The following is a 21,853-nucleotide window of genomic DNA, read 5'->3' as shown; positions in this document are numbered from 1 at the left end:
TCGTCGACCAGCGACAACGGTGGAAAGGCTATTCTATCAAAAAACCCATGCATAGATGTATTGCATGTCGCGGTGCCAGTCTTACCAGCAGTTCTGTATCATCGAAGAGAATCATTCAGATACCCTGAACTGAGCATATCCATGACGGATCTTCCTGTACCTATAAAGTCGTTCAAGAACAAAGAAATATCCTGTTGGTTCATAGCCGAGTCAAACGTATTTTCCGGCCACGGAAAGTCAGGCAATGCGATGTTCCCAGGTCCCTCAGTTGTCGCGGGGATAAATAAGGACCCGTCCTGATGGTGCTCGAGTCCTGTCACGGTCTGACGCGCGTCAACGAGGACCTGTGCCGTCTTTGCGAACGCCTCGCAGATCGCGAACAGATGCATGGAGCCTCGGGAGAGGCCCTTGATTAGGTCCAAGGACTTGACGGTGTCTTGAAGAAGCGAGAGGTCGCTAGAGCTCGAGGTAGCGATGGCGTGCGTGAAAACAATCACGAATGGAGCGAAGGACGGGTAGAGTAAGATCCTGACCAGTCAGTTACGGCTTCGGGTTTAGGGCAGTTGACAAACCAGTTCACGTATTCCATTTGTTTATGGGTTTGGCGGCCACGGAAAAAGTCGAAACATTTCAGATGACTGTCCAAGGCTAATCGTGCCGCTTCATAGCAATTCGAGGATACGGCCATGGCATCGGTGGGCCGGGACTGCGCCCGATAAATGACTGTCATTACCGAGTAAGCAATGAAGTCGGCACATGCGGCCATTCCGTGCAGAGAGTCAGCGTATAACCCGGAGCTGACGTCAATCTGGACGATGATAGTGAGTACAAGGTAATGTGATAGTAAAAGGGGACATACTGCAACAAGCCTGTCACGAACAGCAATCAAATCAAGTGAAAGCTGCTGTACAGCGGCTGCGCGCTTTGCATCTGTGCTGTTGATGGCTCCGACGGAATAAAGCTGATCAAACACGCGTCCTTGGATTGTGGCAAACTCCACCGTTACAAGAGCCATCAAGTCCCACGGGCGCTGACTGGGATCACCAGATGGCTTAAACAAGTCGGCATCGATGTCGTGATCCTGGAAATGGGACGTGAAGCCGATGTTGAGTGAAACATTTTTGTCGATGGTATACAGCGACCAGAACACATGTCGCTTTGCTTCTGCGGCTGGGGATACGTCGTCTTTCAAGGCTGAGCTCCTATGAAAACCTAACGTCTGGCACATGTTGAAAGCGAGAGAGAGGTATGTCCAACAACGCTGGATGTCGAATTCTTCTTGGGCTTTGATTATCTGTGGCCATTAATATGGAAGCCAAATGGATAAAAAGGATACATACCCCGATAAGCAAAGCTTGCACCTTTTCTAACGTAGGCGCAGTCATCATTTCATAACTGCTGAGACCTTCGAAGAAGCGGCGCTCACAAAATTCCACACTCGACGCGAGGTTGTAATGTGCCAGATCAGGATGACCCTGATGCAGATAGTCACGAATGATGTAAAAGAAAAGACCATGTAAGAGGGTAACTGAACCAGCAGGAACTGGCTGCAGGGGAAAGTAAAGCGATTGGCAAAGCACTTCAATCTGAAGTAAGTCTCGCCAGGAGTGGCTGACCAAGAAGAAAGGTGGTTGAGCTGGCCTGTTAGCGAATGTCACGACCAAAGAGCAACGGGCATACCTTTGACGGCCTTAACAACCGATACAGCTAGATCAACCGGAAGCAGTTCCTCCTTGGGCACAGGAGATGCTGACGCCTTGTTCACCGATACATCTTGCGAGAGAGCCGTATTTCGGTCAAGGCTGTGAGTTAAGGATGAAAGGGCAGCAGAGACGTGGTCATCAAGTCTCCTTCCCTGCGCACCAGCTACTGCGGAAAATGCAGCATCCTTTGCAAGAATAGATTCATGATGAAAGGATGACTGGCCTTCAAATGGAGGCGCAGGATCGGCGGATGGTACAGGACGAGGGACCGGGTGAGCCGGAGAGGGTGATGCCGATGGATTGACTTCCCTGAGTGCCTGTTGAATCGTAGCGAGCTGCTCTTGAATAGAATCGATCTTGTCCTCGCTGTCATCAAGATGTTAGTAAGAAATACCAACAACGTGCAGCCTGACTTACTACTGGCTGGACACAGCGCGTCGCGGGTCAGGGACTGAGGCAACCCCCGCAAGTTTACAAGGAATCCCCAACGCGCCACAGCTGGAGCAGGGAGTGGCCTTGTCACATTTTATCTACAGGTGCATTGGCATCTCAGTTAACTGCAGGCCGAATGATTGGCATACCTTGCGAATGCGGCAGTTGTCGCACTGTCATTATCAGATCACCGCGTCAAATGGTCGGATTGGAGGGAAACATACGGCGCGGGGGCGAAAGGAGTTCCGCGACGGAGTCCTATCAGCCATTGATCCGATTCTTGGAGTTTCTGGGCAGGCAGAATGAGATGTTCAGGGCGTCAGACTCGACGAAGAAGAAGCAACGCAATCGACAGGCGACCGACCTGACCCAATTGGGGTTAGCGTGTTGGCCCCAGAGCCTTTCCTAACTGGGACTAGCGAGGCACGTGTTAACAGTTGCCTGATTGGGACATTCCTCCTTTTCTCTTTTCCCTCTTCTTCTCTCCTGCAAAGTGGAAGAATACATCAGTTGCCGACATGGTGAACCTGCTATCTTCCACAGTAGCCGACCACCCGGTGTGATTGGTGCATTTCACTTGGGAAATATCCCCGCATCGAATGTTTGATCCCCGCAATCCGGCTAAATTGCTCTCGGCAATGAGGTGGTCGATCCGAATGGCCTCATAGGCTGCCTCTTCTGACTGCTGTTTTATTGAAAGGTCTACAGTTGATGTCTTGCTGCATTATGAGAGCTTCAAGGTGAAACTTCTATAGCCCCTGGTTGGACCTGAGAGATCTCGTATTCACCTCAGAATGGCCCGGCTAGGAAACGGCCATCGGAAGATCGACTGCCACCCCGCGTTTCCTCAGAGCTCAATGTCGAGTATAGCCTGAATGCAGTTTGGCATGGCACGGTGGTCCGTAACGTCATGCCACGGGGAAGCGTGGGGTGTCCAGCCCGGAAACTATAAAAGATGTCGTTTGTTTTCTGCGGCTGGGGAGAGAATCACCAGGGATTTCACAATGCGTCAATTGTCCTTTTTGCGCCTATTTTGGCTTCTTCTCGTCACAGCAGTCGCTGCAGAAAATGGCTTTGATGGCTGGCTGCGTTATGCCCCCGTTCGGTGCGATAAGAATTGCCAGCGTCGACTGCCATCCCGTATCGTGACGTTCACGAACAATCAGTCTAATCCGGTTGTCACTGCGGCGCAAGAATTGAAGAAAGGGCTGCATGAAATTGTTGGAAAGGATGTTTCCATTACCCGTTCCAAATGTGATTCTCGTTCCTCTCTTGTCGTGGCCACCCTCGATGAATACCGGAAAGCATGCAACAAACACTCCGACGTCCCGACATTAGAGGAAGATGGTTTCTGGTTGCGAGCGAAAGGAGATGGCGTCCAAATCATTGGCCAGAATGCCCGAGGTGCGCTGTATGGAGCCTTCGAATACATCTCGTTGCTTGGGCAAGGGAACTTCTCCGACGTCGATTACTCAACTAACCCTGATGCTCCGATCCGGTGGGTGAATCAATGGGATAACATGGACGGCAGTATAGAGCGAGGATACGCTGGCCCGTCTATATTCTTCTCCGAAGGCCGTATAGTCGAGAACATGGACCGGGTGAAACAATATGCTCGGCTTTTGGCCTCGATCCGAATCAACGCGATTGTCGTGAACAATGTCAATGCCAATGCGACGCTCCTCACACCCACCAACATGAAAGGCTTGACGCGCATCGCCGATGTATTCCGACCGTACGGCATCCAAATTGGCGTATCCCTTAATTTTGCTTCTCCTGATACCCTAGGCGGCCTTGGGACATATGATCCTCTGGATCCGAAAGTCATCTCCTGGTGGCAGGACATCACCGACAGCCTGTATGAGTACGTTCCAGACCTGGCTGGATACCTGGTCAAGGCAAGCTCAGAGGGTCAGCCTGGGCCAGAAACATACAACCGGACTCTAGCAGAGGGCGCCAATCTCTTTGCGCGGGCCTTGCAGCCGCACGGTGGTGTACTCATGTTCCGTGCCTTCGTTTACGATCACCACCTGAGTGAGGACAGCTGGACCAACGACAGGGCGAACGCACAAATCGAATTCTTCAAAGAGCTCGACGGGAAATTCGAAGACAACGTCGTGGTCCAAATCAAACATGGACCCATTGACTTCCAAGTGCGCGAACCCGTGTCTCCATTATTCGCCAACATGTACCACACCAACATGGCGATTGAACTACAAGTCACGCAAGAATATCTTGGCCAACAGTGTCACCTAGTTTACCTATCTCCGATGTGGAAGGAGATATTAGATTTTGACCTGCGCGTCGACAAGAAACCATCTCCCGTTAGGGACATTGTTTCAGGGCAGCATTTCAAGCGGTCGCTGGGAGGCTATGCTGCTGTGGTCAATGTCGGCACTAACAGCTCATGGCTCGGAAGCCACCTGGCCATGTCGAATCTGTACGCCTACGGCCGTCTAGCATGGAACCCTACAGCCGACTCAGTTGACATCCTCGAAGACTGGACGCGCCTGACTTTCGGGCGGGATCGCCGCGTTCTCGACACCATCACAGAACTGTCGATGGCATCCTGGCCCGCGTACGAGAACTACACCGGCAATTTAGGCATCCAGACTCTAACCGACATTCTGTACACTCATTACGGACCCAACCCCGGCTCTCAGGACGGCAATGGCTGGGGACAATGGACTCGGGCTAACAGCCAGTCCATCGGCATGGATCGTACCGTCAAGAATGGAACGAAAAACGCAGGCCAATATCCATCCGAGATCGCGGAGATGTACGAGGAGATCGAAACCACCCCAGACGATCTCCTGCTGTGGTTCCACCACGTCCCGTACACGCATCGTCTGCACTCCAGCAAAACCGTCATCCAGCACTTCTACGATGCGCACTACAGCGGCGCGGAGACTGCTCAGACCTTCGTTCCTAAGTGGGAAGCGCTGAAAGGACGGATTGATAAGCAGCGGTACGAAGAGGTGCGGCATCGATTCATCTACCAGGCAGGCCATTCCATCGTTTGGCGCGACGCGATCAATAACTTCTACTACAACCTGTCGGACATCGAGGACCAAGAGGGCCGGGTACGTCATCATCCGTGGCGCGTCGAAGCCGAAGATATGAACTTGAGCGGATACACGAAGTACACTGTGCATCCGTACGAGACAGCCTCGAACGCGACGGCCATCGTCACTGCGACCAACTCGACCACAGGGACTGCCACGACAAAGCTGAAGTTCCCGCCCGGAACGTACGATCTGGGTATCAACTACTATGATCTGTATGGAGGACAGTCTGAATGGACGGTTTATTTGAACAAGCGCGTCGTCGGAAAGTGGAAGGGGAACGCTGAGGATATCCTTGGGCATACGCCGTCGATCTACTTGGACGGGCATTCAGCGATACGGATTACCTTCCGCGATGTGAAGGTCAAGAAAGGAGATGTGTTGAAGATCGTGGGTCAGCCGGATGGAGTCGAGCCGGCGCCGCTGGATTATGTGGTGCTGCTGCCTGAAGGTGTCGTGGATTAGTTGAGTTATTGCCGGGGTTAAGCTTGTTGTACAGCCCTGTGGGTGAGTCTACGGATATAGCTGTTTCATTCAGAACAAACAAGATGAATTGGTATTCAATGAAGAAAGCAAATACTCTGCGAGGTATGTAACCGGTCACCCAAAGGAGCCATAAATCGTATCAGACAAAAGTAGCGCCTCTAACCCAGAGCCAAACCCTAGAAGAAACAACATAGCTACTCCATACTCGCATTTACCAGTATAGCTAGCTCATCCACACTCCCCACCAGCTCCTCCACATCGTCCTCCGTCAATCGAACGTTAGAACAGCATATCCTCAACGCCAGAACGCCACCCACCCGAACGGTCATGATAGCCGCCGTGTTCGTATCCAGCAAAACCTTGGATATAGCCTCATTCAATTTGTCTAATCTCTCTTCCTGCCTCTGCTTCGGATGATATCTGAAAGTAATTATCCCCAGAGACGCAGGAGTGATGATTTCCCAGCCCTCCATCGCCTCCAATCTTATTTGAATAACCTCCGCAAGACCCATCCCATGATCAATCAACTGCCCAATCCGCTCCGTTCCCAGAACCCGCAACGTAAACCACAAGCTCATAGCCCGCGCCGGTCGCGTCAATTCAACCCCCATGTCCCAGAACTCAGGCTCGTCTTGTACCCGAGCCGTGTGGTCCAGGAAAGACGACTGCGCGTGGAAGCTTGACACGAGATGCGTCTTGTCTCGCACGAGGAGCATTCCGCACCCGTAGGTCTGGAAGAGAAGCTTATGCGCGTCCCAGGATACGCTGTCGGCGGTGCTGAGGTGCCGAGCTAGACCCGACCGCGAGATAGAGAGGGATAGTGATGCGCCGTAGGCCCCGTCGATGTGGAGCCAGAGGGATTCGGCTCTGGCGATCTCAGAGATGATGGTCAGGGGATCGACGAGCCCTGTCTCGGTGTAGCCGAATGTCGCGATGACAAGAAACGGGATGAGGCCTTTTTGCCGGTCGGATTGGATGAGCTGTTGGAGGTGGCTGGTGCTTAAACGGTTGGATGCGTCCAAGTCCACGGGCCGGATCTGCTTGGCGTGGAAACCGAGGGTGCGAGCCGCTTTGTAAAGTGAGTTGTGTGCGTGGCGAGCGATGTAGATTACACCCTTGGAGTGGTTGTGCCATTCTAATTTCGCATCGCGGGCGGCGGTCATGGCCATCATGTTTGCCATCGATGCCCCAGAGACAAAGAGACCTCCCGCGGTGGAGGGGAAGTGGATTCTCGATGCAAACCAATTGATCAATTCCGACTCAACGGCGCAGGGGCCTGCAGCTGCAAGAGAGCCGCCACAGTGGGCATTGAACGCAGAGACAATGACGTCTCCTAGCCAGGTGAGTGGCGTGGCATTAGCTGGCGTGAAGGAGAAGAATCGCGGATGGTTGGTACGGGCGCGATGATCGAAGATAGCGTACGCTTCTTGGATGACTTTGGATATCGATCGAGGAATGTCAGGTGTACTGAGGAGTCGGAGGTCGCTGATATCTTGATCGGTAGACTTTTGGATGATTGGTTCATCGAGGCCTGGCGTGGTGGCGCATTGAAGTCCTTGTAGGATGCAAATCAAACTAAGCCATTGATCTTCCACTTCGCTTTGAAGATCACTCGCAGGACTTGCAGGCTGGGGGATACTGCGGACTGGGATCCCATCAAGGGCAGTAGGGCCGACTTCACCCATGCTGAGCGTTGCATGTCTGAGAATATGGGTAATTTCAACAAATCTCCGGGCTTCTGGAAGGATTGCTTCGTGAAGAGCAGAAGAAGGGATAGTAATGGAAAGCAGGACAGGGGATACGCAGTAGATCGGACGTTAAATAGTATTGAAAATCTCAATATTTATCTCATAGATACATCGCCGCGAACGGAAGCCCAGACCGTCGCCGCTCCGTGGTAAAGTAAAATTGCATGTGCTGTAGAAGGCAAATCAAGTCACAGGGGGGTTCAATCTTGCATCAGAGTTTCCGGGGATTGTCCCTGACCCCAGAGCCGACAGTTTAATCAGAAGTCGCCAATGACATGCAGCAACCAGGGTTGACGGCCGGAGAATCTCTTGCCTCATTAGGCAAACAACGCATGCGGACGTCATCAGGCCGAGCTGGAGCAAAGTTCCGGGAGAAAGATCTTGGTTGCCGAGAGATCAAATCCCGCCCATCAGTGATCCCGATCCCGATGGAGGGATGATCTGGAGTCGGGATTGGGTTGAGATGACCGAGTGGGAGTGTTGGGAAGAAGACGGGACGACAAGAAAGAAGTTGAAAGCCGAGGCATCGGTCAGGTGCAGCTCAACACCTCGACACCTGAGGCACCAGTCACCATCGTTAACCCTCAAATGCTGGTTGATCGACTAACGAGCAAATGATGATCGGATAAGACGAAATCAAGTGAATAGCATTTGGTGAAACTACTTTACTCCTTCAAAATATAATATTTTCAACTCTTACTAGCTCAATATTTTCCCAGTAGGAAGGCAGTTGATCACATACCCGCCCCTCTTGCATTAGAGTGCCTGCTATGGACTTAACTAACGAAGCAAGTAGCGGATAACCATAAGCACTTGTGGATTTAGTAATGACAAGGATCGTGCCACAATCGCGCGAAGAATTTGATTCCGAAGCCCAACATTCCGTTCAACGGTGACTCATCCCATAAATACCGACCTCCATCGCCGGATTACAACACTGAAATCTCACCTGTCAGATACAATCGAAGAAATCTGCAATATGACCTCCCTACAAGGCCTTTCGATCATCGAGGCCACCCCAGACCATGTCCCAACCATCAAAGCAATGGTCGTCGCCGCATACTCGAAATACATCCCTCGAATCGGCAAGCCACCCGCCCCCATGGTCGCAGACTACTACGAGCTCTTGAAAACACGGGAGATATACGCCCTGGAACGCCTTGAGGACGGGAGAATCGTTGGCTCCGTCGTCCTCCGCATGGATACCGACACGGCATCAATCAACATCAACAATCTGGTCGTCGACCCAGGAGCCCAAGGGAAGGGATATGGGAGACTTCTTATGGACTTTGCGGAGGGTTTGGGTAAGGAAAGAGGTTGCAAGGCCGTGGTACTGTTTACAAATATCAAGATGTACGAGAATCTGGCACTTTATCCGAAGTTGGGGTTTGTGGAGACGGATCGGCGAGAGGAGGATGGGTATGAGAGAGTGTTCTATCGCAAAGAGTTGAACTGATGAACATTCATTCCTATGTCAAATCAAGCTAAGCAAATCTGATATCCTCGTTAAACGTGAAAGTATAAGCACAATGATCAATCTGATTTATCCTTTGCAAACCGTCCCGTAAACTGTCGGATCTTCTTGCCCCAGATATACACCGGGATGCCCAATGCTCCCAAGAATCCTGTAAGCGCAGCGAACGTGCCGAATGTACCGTCATATCCGTGAAGCTCAACAAACGGGGCCGTTCCATAACTAGTACCAAACGAGATGATGCCTCGGAAGGCGCAGATGATGACCAGCAAGGGTCCTGCTCGAGCAGGATAACTGTCTAGTAGATAGGTAATGGCCACGATGTTGGCTCCAACGAAGCAAAAGTAGTATGCTGCGACGCCCCAGACATAGGTGAACCAGTGATATTGGTAGGGATTCGCTGCCCCCACGCCGTATAGTGCAGATGTGAAGACGCCCACAATAATGGGGACAATCAAAGGGATGATTCGAACTTCGGGCTCGTGCATCCCGTCGTTGCGCTTAGCAAAGTACTTGATCAGGTAGTCCGATCCGTGTCCCAGCAGAGGTAGCGCGGCGATCGCGACCACGATCTGTCCGCAATTCACGTAGCTGGCGCTGCTATTAGGCCAATTGTAGGGGGGGCTGGATACGATGGTGCTGTACGTGGTGCCGATGGCAATGTTCACACCGATTGTGAGCCCATTCAGTAACATGGCCCAGAGAACATTGGGAAAAAGAAGTAACTCGAATGTTTGCTGAATCGTGTCAGTGAGGAGCTCGGGCGCTGGAGAGGACACGACGTACCCTTAGCACTTCCCAGACTTTGTTCCACTCCGGCTTGCCAATCCAGAGTCGCAGGTCCGATTTGAATGTCCGCGGTGCATATCTTGTGGTGTCCAGAGGCGGTCGCTCTGTGCAGACGCCATCCGAATTCCCCTTCTGAACACTTCCAATGGAGTCCTTCCTGGAGTCATCACCAGAGGATGTCTCCTCCTGGTAGGACGCCAGCGACCGATCGTATTTGGTCTCAGGAAGAAAGAAGAAAGCGACAACAAGCAGTAGACCTGCCAAGGCAGCTCCAAGCCCATACCACCACCCGGGAGTAATCGCTCCTGCGATGGGACCGGCAAAAAGCACCCACACTGAAGTCAGGCTAACTTGGATCGCTTGTTGACCCATGAGGGCTTTGCTTCGCTCATGTAGAAAGTAAATTTCCTAGATACACTCGGAATAAAATCAATGACTACTCTGACACGGGATTCAGGGTTAAATACCTGAGTGATCATAGGAACTAGGGCCTCGCTCTGTCCTGCAGCTAAACCAACGACCATCCGCGAGGCAAGATGCCACTCGTAGTTCTTAGCTGTTGCGCAAAGAACAGCGCCGACCACCAGGATAGCTGTGGACCCGAGAATAACAATGCGACGTCCAATTCCGATGGCCAGAGGCATTCCGATGAGGTTCCCAATTCCCCTGAAATATGGTTAGCATCCCACGGTCCCAGTGTGTCGCGGAGTTCGTACATGAACAGCGTGGGATACGTCATCAAATGGGTGATGTCGCTATATCCCTTCCCGACCGCTTCATATTGAGGGATGTAGAAGCCAAGTAGACCACCGAATCCGGAGACAAGAGCGAGGCCGAGAGTTGAGACTGTGTTGTTAGACCTCGTGCTTTGAGCGAGGAGGTCTTAAACTTACAAACTGATATGACCACAAGAATAATGCTCTTCTGCCATGTTGGCATATTCAAAGGGTCTAGAAACAGTCAGCCTTCATAGTTTCAGGAGGTGTCAATCGATACTGACCGCGTGGATCTGCTGTTGGAGTGGGGATATAAACAATTGCTCCTTCAGTGAGCTTAACGGTTCCCATCACCTTTCGGTCGGGGTTGGCCCCTATGGCTTCAAGTTCCTCCACATGGCCCACCGAGGCTTTGTCGTCGTCTGGCATGGTGCGCGAAGGTGAGGCTGTATAGCTCAATTTATGACAGAGGGAAATGATGGATGGAAGACGCACCACCTCTGATGAATGGGTTGGAACACTGCAACGGAAGGAGGTTAAATATGCGAAAGACCCCCATATTCATTGCCTTGTTGTCCAGCCGACGGTGTTGGCAGTGGATGATAAGAAGATGCCTAGACCCCAGATTACCCCAGAATGGCTCTTCAGCGTCCACACTAAGCTGCTCGGTCACTAAAACGCAGCCTAAATCCCCGCTCCGAAAGGGTTATGACTCGGGGAGCACCGAGCGCCACCTCCGCCATCGTCATGGTGCTGGATGCTGTAGATCACACTTCCCAGCCATGTCGGAATGTGGACAAAAGTCAATTGAAGCGAATCGAGAAATTGAGATTCCTGTTTTTTCGGCTTCAATCTATTATTCGATCTACCTCCAGATCATCTACCGGCATAGACTCGAAGGTCCAAACGAATATTCGAAAATAATAAGGCACATCAAGATATTGAAAAACACAACTCAATTCTAACTCGACAACTACACAATAGTTACATAAAATTCATAAAAAAGCAAGACTAGTATTCCTTCACACCAGCCAAGCGCAGAACTGTGTCAGTCCTCTCCGGCTTTTCAAAAGGCTCAGTCCGGTACTTATGACAGACCTCTCCATTCCGCATCGGTTTCTCGCTCGCAGGACGAATATTGCTAGAACTCATTAATTACCACCCGTAGTAAAAACGAAAGAACACATACCAGTGCGGCCAGTGGGTAGTACCCATGGAATTCTCGAAACAGAACTTCTTCAGCTCCAGCGCCTGGGGCGTGGCGAACCGTTTCGGCGTCATGCAGATGTACTGAACGTGACGGATCTGATCGCCCTCGGGCAGACAGGCGTAATGCATGGTGCGCGAGTCCCAGAGCACAAAGTCTCCGGGCTCCATGTTGATCTTGACCAGCTCGCAGCCCTTATCCTGGAACCATTTCAGGTCTTTCTCGTGGAACAGGAACAGGTCCATGTACTTGAGCTCCGGGGGCGGGGCGTCTTCGTGGTCGTATTGATCACGCTTCTGCGCGAAGAACTCGTCGAAGAGCTTCGCCGAGCCTTTCATGAGCATGAGTCCGCCGTCTTTCGGGCCGTTCGGAGCGAAGTTCAATAGGCCCTGCACGGCTTGCATTCTGTATGTCGTTAGTGGGTCATGGGGGGATGCGCGGTGGGTGGAGAATGCATACCCCTTTCGGTCGGGGTTCTGGTCGCAGTGCGGCCACGGACTCCAGTTTAGGTCCTTTCGGCGGGGCATGGAGATGTTTAGCCCGTCGAATGAGCAGAGAAGCTCCTTGGTCTCCCATAGTTTCTCGAAGATGTCCACAACGGCAGGCTCGGTGCGAGCCTCCCATGCCATCTTCTCGTGGGTGGAGCCGTAGGCGAAGTACATGCTTGACGGTGTCAATCATTATGGCTCCGAAGAAAAGGGTAATAGAAACTCACCCTCCCTTGAAGCTGACGGGCAGATGGTCCGCCGTCCAAGTGCTCTCATCGTTCTCGTCGAATCCCAGCTCGAAGTTCTTCAGCCACTGGATCTGCTTGTCGCAGTAGTACTTGGCGCGTTCGGGGCTGATCACGTTCTTGATGACGACGCAGCCGTTTTGATGGAACTCGTCGCGCCAATCGCCATAGGTTCGGCTGCTGAAGTCCACAAGGTCTTTGATGGTAAAAGACTCATTGGTGGCCGCAGCCATTTCTTGCACGGTGGTGGTTGACATATTCGGCACGGTGTCTGTATCGGTGTTGGGGTCTTTTTGGTTGCTAATTTCTTTCTTGCTTGTATGAGATCTGATACTGTAGATTTGTCGGGGAACTCAAAGTTCACTTAAGTAAACACCTCAAGACCGAGGCACAGGTACCGCTTTCTCGGAGCCCATTCGGCGGAATCGTGCTCGGCGAGAGAGCTCGGAGGCCTCCGAAGTGTGGGGGAATTCGGGGAAGGCAAAAGCACCAGATCAGCCCGAGATATTCGGCCGCCAATGCCCCGAGAGGGTGGAGGTCGACATCCGATGGAACAAGGCGTGTCTGCTGTCCACATCGTGGCTCCGGGAAAGCAGTCCCTTGTAGCTCTGGTATTTTCATTTAAGACCAATGAAATTAGCACACAACTATGAAGAACGAAAGCTACACTACTGGATCACTCGCGTCCTCATCCATTCCTACTCTTGATCATGCCTCCTCCTGTCCAATCCGCCTACAAGCGCATCAAGGCCCCCAAGCTGGGCGAAAATGGCTACTCTGGTTTGCAGCCTGGAAAGACCGAAGTCCTACCGATCGGGTGGAATGGATTCAATGCCAAACCCTTGAAGAGCCCAATCCGCATTGACCACGACGTCGAGATCGTCGTGCGCGACGGCTGTCGCCTTTACGCGGACATCTATCGACCAGCCGACCAGACTGGGAAGATTCCAGCGGTGCTGAGTTGGTCCTTTTACGGCAAGAAGTATAGTGCTCTCGATATGCTCCCCATGTGTACGTGGAACTGCTGCGTTCCGCGTTCTGATCTCAGTGGACTTGAGAAGTTCGAGGGATTGGATCCTCAGACTTGGTGTCCCCTGGGCTATGCTATCGTCAGCATTGACACCCGTGGCGCGGGTAATAGCGATGGGCTCATCAATGTTATGGGGTCCCAAGACGCTGAAGATGGATACGACGTCGTGGAAGCGCTCGCAGCCATGGACTGGTGCAATGGATCTATCGGAATGGCAGGCAATTCGGCCCTGGCGATCTCGCAATGGTTCATCGCCTCGCAGCAGCCCCCGTCGCTAAAGGCTATCGCGCCATGGGAAGGGTCCGGTGACATCTATCGCGAACAGTTCTGTCGTGGTGGCTGGTTCTCGATGAGCAATTTCGACCTGATCACGAACGAGATCGTCCGTGGACCAGACAGCTCGGGGATAGAGGACTTTGAAGAAATGTACCGTCGGTCACCCGTGTCGAGCGCCTTTTGGGAGGACAAGCGAGCCGACATCTCGAAGGTGCAGTGCCCGGTGTACATTCGTGGATCGGATGTCAGCTCCATCCACACGATGGGATCGGTTCGCGCCTGGTTGGAGCTGCCGCATGATCAGAAATGGATCCGCTGGGGCAGCAAGCAGGAGTGGTACGAACTGTACTCTTGCCCTGATTCGAATGACGAGCTCGTCTTGTTCTTCGACCGTTATCTGAAGGGGGCTCAGAACGATTGGGAAAAGACTCCCAAGGTCCGATGGTCCGCGCTCCAGTTTGGCGATCGCGAGGCCATCGACGATGTTGTCCTCGAGGACTTCCCTGTTCCTAGCACGGAGTACCGAGAGCTCTTCCTTTCGAAGGACCAACTCAGCGCGAACGCAGCTCTTGAGAAACATACCGTGTCCTACAATTCCGAACAATCCTCCAGCTTTGCTGAGTTCTCCTACACCTTTGAAAAGTCCTCAAGACTTATTGGTCTACCCAAGGCTGTCCTCTACATGTCCTGTCAGGATAGAGACGATTTCGTCGTATTTGTCATTCTGCGCAAGAAAGACAAAGACGGGAAGGCTCTGATGCACTTGAACTTTCCCATCCATGCGACCCCGGTCAATGCGATCGATGAGATTCCGAAATCCGACCAAGCGAGTCTGAACCTGCACCTTGGATCGATGGGTGTTCTGAGAGCGTCTCACAGGGCGTTTGATGAGTCCAAGAGCATTCATCCGCAGTTCCCATTCCACCCGCACACAAAGCAAGAGAAGGTGGAGCCCGGGAGTATTGTGAAATTGGAGATTGGCATCTGGGCCATGGGAGTGGATTTCGACGCTGGTGAATCGATAAGTCTGCGGGTGAGTATCCTCCCTGCGAGAGAAGCAGAATTAAACTAACTTCAATAGGTGTCCGGGCAGTTCCCCAGTATTGCGGAGTACAAGACGTGGTCGAAGCCACGACCCGATCATGAGTTGAATAAGGGGACGCATGTCATTCACTGTGGTGGAGAGTATCCCAGCTCCTTGATCTTGCCATTTACTTAAGAACTTGCATTTTGCTGGGCTGCCTAGAGCCCAGATTTGAAGGCAATTCGGCTATTGAATACAATTAGTTTTCTTGAAATTGTTCCTGCATTCAATTTGTAGGCAGCCATGTAAGATCAATATTTAACGCCAATAATATATCCCTCTGCTCTGGAGGTACCATTTACCGATTATGGAAAGACCCGTATTGTGGATGGAACATCCTCATAGTTTCGATTTCTTTCTTTGCGTATGGTTTTTTATGGTTAAAGCTAAAAAAGAAAACGGTGTCCCAGAACTCAAATCAAGCTTCCAATGCCAACGATATCCCTAAATACCCACAAGCCGACCGGTGTCAACCAAAGTATGCGAAACCAACTTGGTAATCAAATCTGTCTCAAGACAAGATCCGGGCTAAGCTTGGTCAGTCTCTTGCGGTACGCTTCTGAATAAAGGTTTGTTCGCTTACTCTGCCGCGTCTGGAGTCTGTTGTGTCTGCAGTCTCGCGATCGAGTATAGGGCATGTAGAATGGGGCGCAAATTCCGGCGGTTAGGGAAGCGCGGATGACAAATTTGGTCAACATTGATAAGATATGATGTTATGAAATGAAGGATGGATAGTGAATCTGCACTGGCTATCTCAAGACGTATCTCATATTCGAGATGCTAGCGGGAGGAGTACTTGATGGTGGGGTAACCGTGATCGGTGTTCGGATATATACTGGCTGTGTCTACTCCGAAGTTCGTTGTAATGCTAATCCATTGGTGAGATCAGAGAGAGGTTGACTCGGTAAATGGAAGAAATTCAATTCCCGTCCCTCGAGTCATCTGAGCACAAAAGCCCGAACGCCGATTGGAGCCGAGGGCATCGCGACCCCCACGAAGGATTCGCAATTTCCGGAGTCTCGAGCAGATCCCCCGCGTTGGGAACCCCGCATTTCTGGGACTTCGTTAGCTGGGATTAGCAATTCAGTGTCTCCTATTGCTCCCAAGGGACTTGGCTGCGTAGGCATGTGGACATCCTCGGTCGTCACTGACAGACGGAGTGCATACGTCCGTCGGGACAGCGTTGAGAGAAGCAAAAAGTCCAAAATGTGCAGGGTCCGTTTGAGCCGCCGTCAAGGACGGTGAATCGGACACCGTGGCTCGGAATGGATCGCCCTCCGGCCGCTAAGCGGCCTCGTCTGTCGATGGCCTGTAATATGTGTCGCCAGCGAAAAGTGAAATGTGACGCGGAGTATCCCAAATGTCGCAATTGTCGACAGCGGAATCAGACGTGTGTGACAACCGATCCGCAACGGCCAGGAGTAACGGGCGTGCGAGAATGGCTGGAGTTACCGGAGAAAGTGTCCGGGTTTGTTGCCAGGGACGATGATAGGGAGATTCCTCGAGAAGAAGAATTAAGCCCTCAGGATCAGGAACAGCAGCAATCACCAAGTAACGATGTGATTGAAACCGAGAAAAACGACGGAGTCTCGCCGGTGCATCATCCGTTCATTACCTCCCTGAATGTCGAACATGAGACGAATCGCATGAAGATCATGGGGGGCAGCAGCTCGCAGTGCCTCGCCAAGTCTCTCGATGTATTCTTCAAAGCAGCCAGGCTGAAACCGGTATCGAGTTCCTTTCGACATGGAATGCGACACGCAGAAGAGCTGGAATTGTCGTTGAAACTGTCCCTCCCGACGCTTCCGAGTCAAGAAACTCGGGACCGATATTTGTCGATGTATGAATCTCGGATTCATCCACTGTATCCCATCTTTGACCCGAAGGCCCTCCGAGCAGCTGTCGAACAGCTCGCCACTCTTTCAGATTATGCAGAGCTTTCGCGAGACAATGTCCCTGTCTTAGCATCCGCCTATCTTCTGATGAGCTTCGGAGCCGACGAAGCTACCCAGTGTATCACAGAAAAAGGCGATATGTACTGCCATGCGGCCACCGGGTTGCTGTCCCATATCATAGTCACTCCCTACTTTCCAGCCGTCCAGACCCTGCTCCTTTTCACCATTGTTTATCGCGGGCGGAACCAGGAAGGCCTCGCCTGGCAAACCCTTGGAATTGCCACCCGTATTGCATACACCCTGGGCATCTACCGTCTGACAAGCTCCCAAACATCCAATCTTCAGCCTGTCGATCAATGCTTATACAAGCAAGTCTGGGCAGTCTGCTGCTGCCTCGACAAAATGATGCAGATCGAGTCCGGGCGTCCTGCAGTCATTAACCCAGAACACATACCACCCGTCGGATCATTGTCTTCCGAATCGTCGTTTTTACTCTGGCATCTTGGACTCGCAGATTATCAAAGCAACATCAGTCAGCACGTCTACAACTATCGACCCGGATCGCGAAGTGTCCGTCAGATTCTGCGGGACACAGCCCGACTCGATCACTCTCTTTTAACCTGGGCCAGCAAGTTTCCTCCGGAGCTGCGACCGGGCAATGATCTGTTTTGTGCGGATTCAGACTTCCACATCGTTGCATTTCTGTCCATTCAATATCAGGAGACATTAATTGCCCTGCACCGAGCCGCGTTGATTGCCCCATCAGCCAGTTTCAATTCCGAAGTCGCTCGGCACTGCGCGGATGAACCCTCACAATTTCGACTTCGTAACGGAGAATCGATCTGCATTAGTAGTGCCCGGGCTATTGCGAAATTAAGCATTGAGCTGTTGGAGAGGGATTCAGACTCCAGGCTTATCCCAGCAGGTCCGTCGCTGCTGGCCTGCATCGTCTTGGCCATTTACCTGATGAAACACCCGGGGTCAAAACTGCAGGCCATGGATTTGCAGGTTTGTACTCGTCCCTCTCAAGGAATCCACCTCGTTGACTAAGGTATATTAGCTTTTGAAAGCTTGCTTGGAGTACTCAAGCACGAGACTCGCTAGTTGTAATGCCAATGTTCACTTCCTGGAAGGTCTGTTTTCCTCGTTATTACCCGTCGCTGGTGAAGATAATTAACGCCAAGGTCAGGCCTGGCAGCAATTTACGACCAGACAGCAGCCCATCTTAAAGCCCACGCCCAATCAGAACAAAGACCTCCTATGATTTCACCCGGAAGAAACGCAAGGGCACAAATATCTACCCAACCACATCAACGCTGTCAACTCCCCGCAATCAGCACGAACGACAACCCGCACAGTCAAAATGCCCTCCTCACGCCGTCAACGTACGAGGATAATCCGCCCGCAACTTGGAGAAGAGAACTTGAAAATCTCCCAGATCTTTCCAATCCATCACTTGACTCGTCCATAGGCGCACGACAGCACCAGTCCTCGCATCCCTCTCATATACCGCTTGCCGATGGCGAGGTTGGGCGCCAGTATCATGGAGTAACTCGTGAGCAGGGCAGCGTTCACGAGAATGGATCATCTATGGATCAGTTCGCAGCTTTGGGCGATTGTCCAAATCCTGTCGATGGGGCGGTCTTTCCTTTTGAGGGATACAATGTAGAGGATTTGTGGAATTGGATGCTGTATTTTGATAGTCCGGCGGGGTTAGATGGGGTTTCATGATTTCGAGCATTGGCGGTAAAGGAATGAGAATAAAGACTGTATTATTTGCTTGCTGTAATCTTTCTAAACATGTTTCATTATGTTCCTTGCGACGATTTGCTCGATCCGTGAATCCTTCAAAGATTACGACCGAATGGGGACTATAGATGATCGCAGTAGCAAGTGATCACAATGGTCTAGTTAACCCTCTTACAAGAAGGATTCAGAAACTGACAATAGGGAGCCCTGGAGCCCTGTAAATGTATAGGTGACTTGACCTTTAACCGAAGACGTATCAAATTTGAATATAACGAATGAGCTACCCGACAAACCAACCCGCAAAGCTAACTCCAGCATCTTCACATCTAAGCTTCCTGCTTAATATACGGGATACCAGTCAACTTGAACGTCCTCTCATTCAGCACCGGATCCTCCACTGGCCCCTCCCGACTCTTAGGGCAGGGCTTTCCATCTCTCATCGCGACATTCGTAGGCGCAACATGCACCGCGTTAGGCCAGTGTGTTGTTCCCAACCGTTCTGTATCGCATTAGCATCCACATCACATGAAATTATACTACCTAGAAATGAGCACGTGGAGAGGAAAAACATACTCTCAAAAGCCCCCTTCTTCCTAATCAAATCCTCCTGACTCGCCTCCCGAACAGGCGTGTAGCATGTATAAACCGCCAAGCGGTCCTGCGTTCCACTCGGGGGAACATTGTAATGCGGCGTTCGGCTGTCCCAAACGATCAGATCGCCGGGTTCGACACAGACCTTCTCCCATTCGAGACCGTGGTCTTTGAGCCATTTCATGCCGTTCTCGGTGAATCCGAACCATTCGGGCGTCCAGGCGGGGATCTTCGGTTCGTCGGCCATTTCGCGGTGGAATTGGGCGGAGAGCCGGTGTCCGCCTTTACAGACAATGAGGCCGCCGTCGTTCGGGCCACAGGGGTTGAGGTTTACGAGGCCTTGGAGGCCTGTGAATTTATGGGTTAATAGGTGGTTGGGGAGAGTGGAGGGGGGGGGATACGTACAGCGGAAACCGGGCTTGGTTGGGTCCTGGTCCTGATGCGGCCAGGGCTTGCTGTTCTCCTGTATTAGTGCGAGGCTCTATGCCACATGGTATGCAAGTGAGCTTACTTCTCTTCGAGGTCCTCTCGACTATAGAAGTATGTTAGCCTCCGATCTGTAGTAAAAGGCGTAGTGGAGTGACAGATGGAAACTCACTTCGCAAAGCCAACGTTCACCGCATCAAACGAAACAATCAAGTCCTCGTCATCATACACCTTCGCGAAAGTCTCAACCACCCCTGGCTCGCCCCGAATGTCCCAGGCCCACTGTTCGTGGGTGACGCCATAGTGCAGAATCATGCCCTTCTCATTCAGAACGGGGAGTTTGGCGCGTCGCACAGTCGATGGATCATTACGGTCGTAGCCGAGCTCACTTTCTTTATGTTAGCATTCGATTTCTAGCCAAGGCGAATGAAACTGGAAAAGCAAATCTTACAATCCCTCGAGGTAGCGGAAAAACGAATCGGAGTACTTGTTGGCCCGCTCGAGCGGCACGGCGCCTTTGATTACAGCGTATCCGTCGCGGTTGAGGTCGTCGCGGAAGTCGCCATAGTTGGTGGGCTCACCGTCCAGGGACATGCGGCCCTTGTGTCCAGTGATGGTGATGGGGTTAGTGGTGGTGGTTGTGGTCGCCATTGTGTATTGAACTTGTAGATAACTCTTGGAAGAATGACTGGTAGTTGTTGTGTTTGACCCTAGTTCGACTCGACCAAGACACCCTTTTCTATGCCGACATCGATATGTCTTTGAATCATCTCACATCAAAGGATTCTCGGGAATTCCCCTTCCCCGAGGAACATATCAGACGGTTGCCAGCATTTTCGGAGGACCAGGCTCGGGGCAGTCACAACTGCTGTTTATCTCGGGGCTCCCCGAGACTTACCAGCTGCTCCGAAGTATACCATGTCGAATGCAGTAACCCCCACATGCGGAGCAGCCAATTATGGTATGATTTCAGATGTTGATCCTGGAAACAACAAATCATGCGTCCCTTCGGCGGCGAGTCTCCACTGCGTCCACATTCCGAAGTCCTCCAGCGGGGCCGAGGACGATCTCCACGGCCGAGAAAGAGCGATACAAACCATCCATATAGATATTACCACACCCAAAAGCCCTATACTAGTCGCAAATGCAACCAGAACAGGATACCGAGGAAATGGACTCCTTCGGAATAATCATCGTCGGCGGCGGAATCGCCGGCCTAGCAGCCGTATGTCCTCCTACCCTCTTCCGTTCCCTACTGCCTCTAACAGTCATCTACAGGCAATTGCTCTGCGCGCTGACGACCGCGAAATCACCATTCTGGAACAATCCCAAATGCACAAAGAGATCGGAGCCACGATCTCGTTACAACCGAATGCATCGAAGATTGTCGAGGGCCAATGGGGTCTCTCGTCCCTCCTTCGCGACCAAGGATCAATGGTCGACGAGGCGTTTGAGATCTATAACACAGACGGGGAAATGCAGATGCGCATCCCGCTGGCGACAAAGTACGGGGCTGAGAGGATGATGTATCATCGTGCAGACTTACATTCTGTGCTGAAGCATCGGGCCACAGCAGACGAATATCCCGGGCGACCGGTTACCGTGAAGGTCTCGTCGAGGGTGGTTGGGTGCGATTGCGAAAAGGGAGTCGTGGATTTGGCTAACGGAGAGGCTATGCACGCGGATCTTATCATCGGGGCTGATGGGATCAAGAGTACTGTGCGAAAGGCGGTTTTAGGGGAAGAGGTGGAGGCAAAGAGAACAGGGCTATCTGCATATCGCACCATGATTACGACGGAGGAGTTGCGCAAAACTGACTTTGCAGATGTGATCGATCCATGCAGATCGTGTACTACTATGGTGATGGGGATGGATCGTCGTCTGATCATGGGTCCGGCGAGGAACGGTTCAATATACGGCATCGTAGCTCTTGTTCCGGACGAAAGCATGCAAGAGTCGTCGAGTAACACCAGTTGGACGACGGCCGGTGATCGGAATAAAATGCTGGATACGTTTTCTGCGTTTCCTGAGTGGGCCCAGCGACCGCTTCAGCTGGCTGGGGTCGTAGGGCTCTGGCAGCTGCGTGATTTGGATCCCTTGTCGAGTTGGTATCGAGGCAGGGTGTTGCTCATTGGCGATGCGGCGCACGCGATGTTGCCGACGCAGGGTCAAGGAGCCAGTCAGGCGATCGAGGATGCGGAGGCAGTCGGTGCCTTTTTCGCTGGATTCGAGGGGAAGAACGATCCAAAGTCGCTGGATGAGGTCGAGAGAGTCAATCGGGCAGTGTTTGAGTGTCGACATGAGCGGGCAACAACGATCCAGGCATACAGTCGGCAAGCAGCAAAGCCAGCCACTGATCCTGGGGATACAAGAGTGAAGATGAGTCCGGCGGAGTTTATGGACTACAACTGCTCCTACGGAGGGGCCATTGACTGGTCGTAGCGGCAGA

At 52.0% G+C, this 21,853-nt stretch overlaps 10 protein-coding genes across 10 annotated transcripts; 5 read left to right on the top strand and 5 right to left on the bottom strand.

The window, feature by feature from the left end:
* Position 1: 1 nt before the first annotated feature.
* On the bottom strand, positions 2–2,404 carry P170DRAFT_467899 (transcription factor domain-containing protein; the record flags this gene model as incomplete). Its single annotated transcript, XM_024852501.1, has 8 exons — positions 2–528; positions 573–808; positions 860–1,294; positions 1,341–1,636; positions 1,681–2,069; positions 2,121–2,233; positions 2,285–2,308; positions 2,360–2,404. The coding sequence occupies 8 exons, from the start codon at positions 2,402–2,404 to the stop codon at positions 99–101; spliced, it is 1,968 nt and encodes a 655-aa protein (XP_024699439.1). The 3' UTR covers positions 2–98.
* A 735-nt stretch (positions 2,405–3,139) lies between these two features.
* Positions 3,140–5,738, top strand: aguA (alpha-glucuronidase; the record flags this gene model as incomplete). The annotated part of the gene is made up of 1 exon (XM_024855104.1): positions 3,140–5,738. One exon carries the CDS (start codon positions 3,140–3,142, stop codon positions 5,663–5,665), a length of 2,526 nt encoding a protein of 841 aa, XP_024699438.1. The 3' UTR covers positions 5,666–5,738.
* A 142-nt stretch (positions 5,739–5,880) lies between these two features.
* P170DRAFT_430050 (pyridoxal phosphate-dependent decarboxylase family protein) lies at positions 5,881–7,371 on the bottom strand (the record flags this gene model as incomplete). The annotated part of the gene is made up of 1 exon (XM_024847924.1): positions 5,881–7,371. One exon carries the CDS (start codon positions 7,369–7,371, stop codon positions 5,881–5,883), a length of 1,491 nt encoding a protein of 496 aa, XP_024699437.1.
* Positions 7,372–8,294: 923 nt separating this feature from the next.
* On the top strand, positions 8,295–8,965 carry P170DRAFT_467896 (GNAT family N-acetyltransferase). Its single transcript, XM_024852500.1, has one exon. It carries the CDS (start codon positions 8,414–8,416, stop codon positions 8,888–8,890), a length of 477 nt encoding a protein of 158 aa, XP_024699436.1. The 5' UTR covers positions 8,295–8,413; the 3' UTR covers positions 8,891–8,965.
* Positions 8,966–8,967: 2 nt separating this feature from the next.
* Positions 8,968–10,842, bottom strand: P170DRAFT_367920 (putative MFS transporter; the record flags this gene model as incomplete). The annotated part of the gene is made up of 6 exons (XM_024844833.1): positions 8,968–9,645; positions 9,695–10,105; positions 10,165–10,363; positions 10,414–10,543; positions 10,591–10,647; positions 10,698–10,842. 6 exons carry the CDS (start codon positions 10,840–10,842, stop codon positions 8,968–8,970), a joined length of 1,620 nt encoding a protein of 539 aa, XP_024699435.1.
* Positions 10,843–11,424: 582 nt separating this feature from the next.
* Positions 11,425–12,679, bottom strand: P170DRAFT_416555 (Clavaminate synthase-like protein; the record flags this gene model as incomplete). The annotated part of the gene is made up of 4 exons (XM_024847128.1): positions 12,336–12,679; positions 12,080–12,283; positions 11,603–12,025; positions 11,425–11,554 (listed from the first exon to the last, which is right to left on the bottom strand). Exons 1-4 carry the CDS (start codon positions 12,608–12,610, stop codon positions 11,425–11,427), a joined length of 1,032 nt encoding a protein of 343 aa, XP_024699434.1. The 5' UTR covers positions 12,611–12,679.
* Positions 12,680–13,063: 384 nt separating this feature from the next.
* On the top strand, positions 13,064–14,878 carry P170DRAFT_416550 (CocE/NonD family hydrolase; the record flags this gene model as incomplete). The annotated part of the gene is made up of 2 exons (XM_024847127.1): positions 13,064–14,692; positions 14,741–14,878. The coding sequence occupies 2 exons, from the start codon at positions 13,064–13,066 to the stop codon at positions 14,876–14,878; spliced, it is 1,767 nt and encodes a 588-aa protein (XP_024699433.1).
* A 1,130-nt stretch (positions 14,879–16,008) lies between these two features.
* Positions 16,009–18,369, top strand: P170DRAFT_416548 (Zn(II)2Cys6 transcription factor; the record flags this gene model as incomplete). Its single annotated transcript, XM_024847126.1, has 3 exons — positions 16,009–17,646; positions 17,699–17,771; positions 17,828–18,369. 3 exons carry the CDS (start codon positions 16,009–16,011, stop codon positions 18,367–18,369), a joined length of 2,253 nt encoding a protein of 750 aa, XP_024699432.1.
* Positions 18,370–18,713: 344 nt separating this feature from the next.
* Positions 18,714–20,055, bottom strand: P170DRAFT_502659 (uncharacterized protein; the record flags this gene model as incomplete). The annotated part of the gene is made up of 6 exons (XM_024854183.1): positions 18,714–18,886; positions 18,961–19,326; positions 19,384–19,433; positions 19,490–19,510; positions 19,577–19,792; positions 19,856–20,055. The coding sequence occupies 6 exons, from the start codon at positions 20,053–20,055 to the stop codon at positions 18,714–18,716; spliced, it is 1,026 nt and encodes a 341-aa protein (XP_024699431.1).
* Positions 20,056–20,575: 520 nt separating this feature from the next.
* On the top strand, positions 20,576–21,846 carry P170DRAFT_367683 (FAD-dependent oxidoreductase; the record flags this gene model as incomplete). Its single annotated transcript, XM_024844819.1, has 2 exons — positions 20,576–20,629; positions 20,683–21,846. The coding sequence occupies 2 exons, from the start codon at positions 20,576–20,578 to the stop codon at positions 21,844–21,846; spliced, it is 1,218 nt and encodes a 405-aa protein (XP_024699430.1).
* Positions 21,847–21,853: the final 7 nt, after the last annotated feature.

This window comes from Aspergillus steynii, assembly GCF_002849105.1.
Source record: "Aspergillus steynii IBT 23096 chromosome Unknown P170scaffold_9, whole genome shotgun sequence".
In the NCBI taxonomy this organism is placed as follows: Eukaryota; Fungi; Ascomycota; class Eurotiomycetes; order Eurotiales; family Aspergillaceae; genus Aspergillus; species Aspergillus steynii.
Note: the sequence above shows the minus strand (reverse complement) of the source record. Positions and strands in the feature narration are given on the sequence as shown.

Excerpts from the sequence above, each read along its gene's own strand:
- P170DRAFT_467896 (XM_024852500.1), top strand. The coding sequence starts at position 8,414 with ATGACCTCCCTACAAGGCCTTTCGATCATCGAGGCCACCCCAGACCAT.